This window comes from Glycine soja, chromosome 18 (genome assembly GCF_004193775.1).
Source record: "Glycine soja cultivar W05 chromosome 18, ASM419377v2, whole genome shotgun sequence".
Classification (NCBI taxonomy): Eukaryota; Viridiplantae; Streptophyta; class Magnoliopsida; order Fabales; family Fabaceae; genus Glycine; species Glycine soja.
This window is the reverse complement of record NC_041019.1, coordinates 313,653-321,037: the sequence shown is the minus strand read 5'-3', so window position 1 is coordinate 321,037 and position 7,385 is coordinate 313,653. Positions and strand designations below refer to the sequence as shown.

General features: G+C 38.5%; 1 protein-coding gene across 1 annotated transcript; it reads right to left on the bottom strand.

Moving 5' to 3' along the window:
- Positions 1 to 6,866, bottom strand: LOC114394420 (kinesin-like protein KIN-12B). The gene is made up of 16 exons (XM_028355993.1): positions 6,183 to 6,866; positions 5,951 to 6,088; positions 5,751 to 5,834; positions 5,530 to 5,646; positions 5,391 to 5,450; positions 5,247 to 5,300; positions 5,062 to 5,154; positions 4,462 to 4,557; positions 4,162 to 4,307; positions 3,651 to 3,800; positions 3,434 to 3,563; positions 2,387 to 3,364; positions 2,195 to 2,293; positions 1,955 to 2,107; positions 1,027 to 1,866; positions 1 to 452 (listed from the first exon to the last, which is right to left on the bottom strand). Exons 1-16 carry the CDS (start codon positions 6,477 to 6,479, stop codon positions 150 to 152), a joined length of 3,738 nt encoding a protein of 1,245 aa, XP_028211794.1. The 5' UTR covers positions 6,480 to 6,866; the 3' UTR covers positions 1 to 149.
- Positions 6,867 to 7,385: the final 519 nt, after the last annotated feature.

Here is a 7,385-nt window from a genome sequence, read left to right as displayed (position 1 = left end):
TATCAGGTAAATCTGCCTACTCAAAATAGATTTTAGAGTAAGGGAAGACTATTGAGATAAACTCGTTTATGTAAGAACGAAAGAATACAATCATTTCTTCTTCAAATCATATGAACAAATTAATACAAAATTACACAATGTGATGATATTTATATATTACATCTGTCGTAACCAGAGAACCACGATGGTTCTGCTAGTTTGGCAAGCTCACCATACTCTGCATTATTAGTAAAGGGCTCAAACTGATCATTAACACTGTTTGGCTCCTTTGAGTTGTCATAACTGGGCATGACACCATCGTCATCATAAGTCGGTAGTACAGATTCCTTTGGCAAACGTGCTTCTGCAAGAAGCTCATTAAGTGTGATAATCTCCTTTTCGTGTTTATTCTTCAACTTATCAATTTGTTTGTAGGCCTTGGCAGCTTCCTGTTCTGCATCCATAGCCTGTTTCTGCAAAATTACATGTTAAAAGTCAGGCTAAGATAGTGAATCAAAATTCATCATTCATCAACTGCAGCAAATAAATTGAGCTGCTGCTTATGGGACGAGCTTGTGAGGGATGATCATTGGAATTTGGAAGACTTCAACGTCAAAAAAAAAGTCATAGGCAAAACATGGGTGAATTTTGATGCTCCAAATCTCATCATATAAAATGGACAACCATCTTACGACTATCATTTTCTAAATTTTGTAATAGCTTGAGCATGAATAAACAGATATGTTCATAAAAATGCTAATATGCACAATTAGGTCCCGAAGTAATAACTAGTGTTGCTTGGTCCCTCAGTTTTTATCTATACAAGTTAGTCCTTTAAAAGTTGTCACTAGTAGGAACTAAATTATAATAACAAAAACTACAGTGCTGCAAATGATGTTAACAAAAAAAAAATGGGGCAGGGGGCAGGCAATGCTGGAGAAAGGATCAAATACTAGCGAAATTATAATAACAGAAACTAAACATAAAGTATTTAAGTCATTCAGTTGATAAAATCATATGTGGAAGTAAAATTGATTTGTTGCTAACCTGTGCAGTAGTGACAGCTTCTTCAGCCTCTTTAAGCCGCAAAAGCAGTTCACCAGCAGCTTGCACTGCTTCTGCAGTGTCCTTCAACTGAGACTGAAGCCCTTTATTTTCATCTCTTAAGATTCGCTGTTCTTTTTCTCTTTCTGCTTTTAAAGCTGAAATTTCAGCAGCAAGGGCATTTATGAACTTAGACTCCGCACCTCGTACTCCTGCTCTGGAAGCCGCTTTCTTGACATCCTCAATTCCATCCTGGATCTGTCTATGCCTTGCAAGCAAATGGATGTGCTTCTCTTCCAAATCTGCATATTGCTCTAAAAGTCTTGCATGGCCTTCTATAGCCATGTGCATGGCTTCCTGAAGCTCCTGAGTACACTGTCTCTCAGCATCTAATTCCTGCTTTCTCTTTTCAGCTAGCAACCTGCTACTTTCAAGCTCAGCTCTCAGTTCTTCAGAAAGAGAAATCCACCTGCTTTCTGCCTCTGTCCATTTAATTCTTTCTTGTTCAAATTGTACTTCAATATCATTCCTGGATGATGCAAGAGTTTCATTTGTCTCTACTCTCTCCTCTGTCGACACTGGAATGGCGGTGAGGGTTGCTGCCATACTGGGCTCAGACAAGTAAGTCAATTGCAATAATGGATACTGCTTCCTTGCTGATGTGGATGAAGAGTCAACATAAAATTGAAGCTGACTTCTTAAACTTTGTATCTCTTCCATCAACACTTCTCTCTCCCCCAATTTGTAGAAATTTTGATACTTCTCTAGTTCCTCTTGCACTTTTTTCAACTCTATCTCCATCTTCAAAACTTCTGGATGATTCTCATACTTTTCCTTTAAAATCTGTTGGCAGCAATTAAGTATAAGTGTCTAATATGTTAGAATATTGTTTATAAATCCAAAACAGTAAAATAAAAGAACATATTTCTACCTTATGCTCATGGGTAAGAACCACTAGCTCTTCCTCCATGAACTCTTCAGTGGGTAAAACACCATCCATAAGGCTCTCAAGGCGAAGAATTTTATCTTCCCTTGTCTGTGCAATTATGGCATTGCATTCCCTCTCATGCTTGTACTGTTGCACCTACAAATAGCATGAGAGAAACAGTCATTAACAGCAGCATACAAAAAAAACAGTGAGATGGTTGTTGATAAACAGAGAGAAATTTACCAGGCGATTAAGCTGCATTATCTCAGAGGTCTGCTTGGCACAGAACTCTTCAAGGGCCATTTCTCTCCTTATAGATCCTGCCAAAACCTTCTCTACTGCCTAAATAACAGAAGAAAAAGGAGTTATAATTGATATAATGAATTCAAGTTCTAGTGTTCAACTGAAAAAATGCAACTGAATTATTGCACCTACTTTGATAACTTGCTTCTTTGTCTTATCAGCAGACTCATGGCAATCAACAGGTACCAACTGTAGGTTTGAATCATTGTCAGTCTCATTGACATGAAGTTGCGTTCTGCTGTTACAATTACTACAGGTGAATAAAACAGAATCTTCTCCAACAATATCATCAAGAGAAGTCTGTAGGCCCACATCAACTTTGCTAGCTGGAAAAGTTAATTTAGATTTTCTTGGTTGTAATGAAAACCTATATGGTGACTGCCTCAAAGCTGAATTACGTTGGTAACTATCGATAATTTCAAGACCATGCTGTATGCTTGCTGCTAAATTTTCTGTTTTATTAAGGAAATTTGGAGCTGTCTGACTAGAAAAGGCAGAAGTTGAGCTTTTCTTATTGCTGGTTTTCATGTCCAAATCTTTTTCAACATGAAGATCATTCTCAGAAGGAGACAGCCCTGTTGATGTCCTCAGACTTTTCCTGCTGGTGCTGATTCTAGGTGAAACACTAGGAGTTGGGGAAAGGATTGGGGATAAATCGCAGTGAACTATGCTGAGGCCGGCAGGCGAGACACAATTCATTGCTGCACTAGGAGAATCAGATTCACCCACAGGACAAGAGAAACTGCTTCGGACCATTGCACAGGATGGTTCTTCATTCAAACCTTTACTAACAGAACAACTAGCTATATTTTCCTCCTCGCTAGGTTGAGCCAAATCCTGATCATTAGTGTTCATTTCATTGTCATTATCGGCTATAATATTACAATTACTCGGCATATTGGCATTGTAGGAAACTCCATCATGGTCCTCAAGACCTTCCTCATCAATCTCCATCTCCTCATCACCATCTTCATCAAGACGGGATAATGGTGGTGGCCGGTTGAGGCTGGATTGTAATAAAGTCAAGCTTCGTCGGATCCAAGCTGCTGAATGACCTCCACTTGACTCCATTGGGTTGTAACCATTTGCTTTAATTCGATGAAGTTCATCCTGTTGATGTCATATACTTCTAAGTTATTCAAATTTCAAAATGATTGAGAATTGTAGGTAAGAATATACCCTTAGTTGCCGAATCACTTGTCGCAAGTGCTTCACATTATCTTCCATAACTTCATTAACAACTGCCTTGTTCTTGATAGCTTTGGCACGTTGTGCAAATCTCAGTGTACTGAATGTTTCACTCCTACAACTGTAGGACCAAGTCATTTAAAAAATTCTGTAATACAGAAAGATCAGAAGATAAAACATATCAAATGAGCAGTGCATTACATACTACCTTTGTGCTGGTGAAATAGCACAAATCATTGCTAATTTTGCATTTCCTCCAAGAGACTCCTGCAACAAAAATGTCAACCTAGAATCTCTATACGGTATATGCCGCTGCTTTCCTGTTTGAGAGACTTCCGCAAGAATATTAATCAGATTCCTGCAGTGTACAGTTTAACCTCAGTAAGTGCTAGCTCTTATAGAAATCCTTGATTCCCCCCATAACACTTGCATTTCTGCCATCATCTAGTTTCCTAAGTTTCAATCAGTATAGAACTGTCCTTGTTAATATTTATCCTAGCTCATTCCTTACTTACAGATACCATGTTATTTGGCTTATCTCTGGGGCTCCTTGTATTTTAGAAATTTCCATTAAAGCCTCAACAAATCACGTACAAGATTCTTCTTTTATGTTTTTGGCTTGGTATTCAAAGCTTTAATTAATTCACCATTTATAATTAAGTATCTTTTTAACACTGATATTTGCTTTCGATGTAATACACACACATGTTAAACCATACCCAAGCTGTGAGAGTGATCTATTAATATTGCCAGCTTCCTTCAATCGCTCTCCTGCGGCACCTGTTGATTTTTGCCGTTCTGACCCAGCTAGGTCAACAAGATTGATCCTACTTGTTTTAAATCTGCTCATGCCATCTGATGCACTCTGCAAAAATGAATTTACTTCAAAACATCTTCCAGATGTATGTTCCAAGAATAATAATGAAACGATATCTATTTACAGCTCCAATGTTAGCTGAGTAATGTATCCTAAACAGAAAGTTCTTTTAGTAAACAATTGCTGAGAGACAGTGTATCACCTTGCATCGAGATTCAACAACACAAATAAAAACAGTATGGGAGCGGGAACTCTCAGAATTTATACTGGTTGCACCAGTTCTCCTGTTCGATAGTCCCTGCATAATGAAAGGTAGATGATAGTGAAACACATTGTGAACGGAAGATTTGTTGCAACCTTAACTGCTATTAGATCTACATTGTATTAAATCTATCTAATATATCTAATTGAAACAAAACAAGAATAAGCATTTCAAGCAAGTTCCTACACAAATGAGCTTTTGAGATTCTTGACTCTTCCAAAAAACTTTACAAATGTGAAACTAGAATTTTAAAATTTAAACGAAATCATATGAATTCATAACATGAAATCACTTGACTTTCTGGCAAAAAAATAAGCAACTTGAGTGCTTTCCATTGAGTAACTCATGTTTCAAAGCATAAAAACTGACCTGCTATAGAACAGCAGTAAAACTAGCTCCACTAACGCTAATCATATTGTTAGATATTGAATGGTAAGACAATGCTCAAAGTAGGTAATAAAAAGAAACAGAAAATATGTTATGGTACAATAGAAATATGTCATAATACAATGCCCGTGGTAGAGTAAGTTTGACAAATACCTTTATTAAAAGCTGAGTTACATCCTTCATTGAAGACACATCCTCCTCTGTAAGATTTTCAACATAGACACCAGACTTGACATCTTCTCTAATCTGGATAAAAAACACAATATCAGTTCCAGGTCCAGCATAAAGCAGTGAAACACAAGAAAAATAAAGAACATCACTACTGTTTCAGAATTTACCTGTAGGTTTTTCTGACTTGGATCCAACAGATCCATGATTTGCTCATTGTATATCTGCAAAAACAAACTTTGTGTCAAAAGGACTAAACTGACATTGTTAAGCAGGTCAGGAACACAAAAAGAAACGATTAAGAGACAATCAACCTCAAGAAAAGAGCAGTGGCACTGATAGCTGAGTTGGTTTTCAGAATGCTTAGTTTGCTCCTGTGCAGGAAATACAACAGTAAACATCGCGAAACAGTGCAAGCAATCTTCAAACAAGGAATGGAAATGGAATGCTTACTTCACTTATGCGTTCAAAGAGTTGCTGAAAAACACGGGGGGCAAGTCCTTGCTGATCATTTTCATCCGACAAACAATTGGCAGGACCCCACATTGTATAAGTCTTCCCACTCCCCGTCTAGTAAGTTTGAAAGCATAGACATCATGAAATTCAACAGCATTAGAGCAACAACAGGACAAAACTAAAAGCAAAAAGTCAACTCAAAGGGAAGGAAAAAAAACCTGTCCATAAGCAAAAACCGAACTATTGAACCCGGCCAAACAATGCTCCACCAGAGGCACCCCAACGTGTTCGAAAATATCCAGCTGAAAAACGGAATCAGAAACAGAAAGTGAATCAAAATGTTTCAAACTAGATAAAATAAAAGAACAACAGTATTCAGTATTGAGCAGAAGTGCAGAAACAAAAATAGAAAGCATGCCTGAGTAGCCGCCATGTCAGCAACGGAGTCGAAGGTGAAATTGTATCCATTAATGGACAAGGAATCATTGGAAACCTTCTGAACTGTGGGATCTCCTTCGTCCTTGTCCGAAGACAGCGGCCTCATCCTGACAATAACCTACAAAAAAAAAAAGGAGTCAAAATCGGGACACAGATCAACGACATTTGGAGAAATGAAGAGTTGAAACCCTAACTGGCGATGAGAGCATTACCTTGACGCCGGAATCGGAGGGTGCGGGGAGGGAATTGTCGGTTAGGGCATCGGCGGCGGTGAGCTTGCGCTTGAGAGGGTTGGAAGAAGGGGGTCTCGGGGGCAAGGGGCTCTTCAATTTGGCAGGGGAGGGAGTAACGAGATTGGGATCGGAGGGAGGGTCGTTCTCTTTGGAGGGTTTGTGTTTGCGAGAAGAGGGACGGGGTTTGGCGGAGCTGGTAGTTGGGGTTGGGCTTGGCGAAGAAGGAAGCTCTGCTGCGTCCCTGAGAGGGTTTCTTGGGAGCATGAAGCGCTTCATTTTTTGGGGGGGCAGAGGAAGAAGGACAGAGAGAGGCGATGGAAATGGGGAGAGGTAAGAAGAAAGAAGAAAGAGCCGTTGGGGGGATTGAGATTTGAAAATTATCGGAGAGAGTTGAGTTGACAGAGAAAGGAACAAGGAAAGAAAGAGAGAGAGAAGAGAGCGAAATGAAACTTTTTGAATTTGTGTTGGATTGGATCTGGAGCGTCTCTTTGGATTCGGACACCCGCAAAATACCAGGATCCGATTATGAATGGACTCGGATCTGGAGCGTCTCTATTCACTGAATGCCTAGGGGCCCGGGGAGAGAGAACCCAGTGTTGGGAACTTCATCTGCTCAACATTTCATTGATTTGTATGAAAATATGCTTGAGTTATTTAATTTAGAACTGTGAATGTCCTAATTTGAGTTCATATGTGGAAGATGAAGATTTTTGTCATAAGTTCAGATATGTATATCTACTTCCAATCACTTTCAATCGAAGAATATTGATCCATACTGCGTCTAGGGACTTAATTGTTAAGATGTTATACCTAGATAAACATTAACTTCCTCCAAAAGTCTAGTCATTATATGATTGATGATAGTCGTTCTATCACCAACATACATATCAAATCCTTACTCTTCGATCTATCTTTTCTTTCTATGTATGCAAGTATTCCCGAGATGATCATGTACAATGATCGAGCTATGCCGTTATTGCAAATATCTCAAGTATATTATGATTACTAAAGATCAAATATAGGACTCGAAGATAGACTAGCTATCTGTGCATTTATTTATAATTGTGTATGAGTTCGGGTAAAATTATGTATTACTCTTAAAAGCTTAATTTGATGCCTTAACAAAAAGGTTAATTTGATGTATGAGTTTGGATAACTATTTGTTTTCTTGTATTTTAAATT

Coding starts and splice junctions, on each gene's coding strand:
- LOC114394420 (XM_028355993.1), bottom strand. CDS start 6,479: ATGAAGCGCTTCATGCTCCCAAGAAACCCTCTCAGGGACGCAGCAGAG. Junction 5,155..5,246: donor CAAGTCAGAAAAACCTACAG/GTAAATTCTGAA, acceptor TTTTTTATCCAG/ATTAGAGAAGATGTCAAGTC. Junction 2,108..2,194: donor TAATGCAGCTTAATCGCCTG/GTAAATTTCTCT, acceptor TGCTATTTGTAG/GTGCAACAGTACAAGCATGA.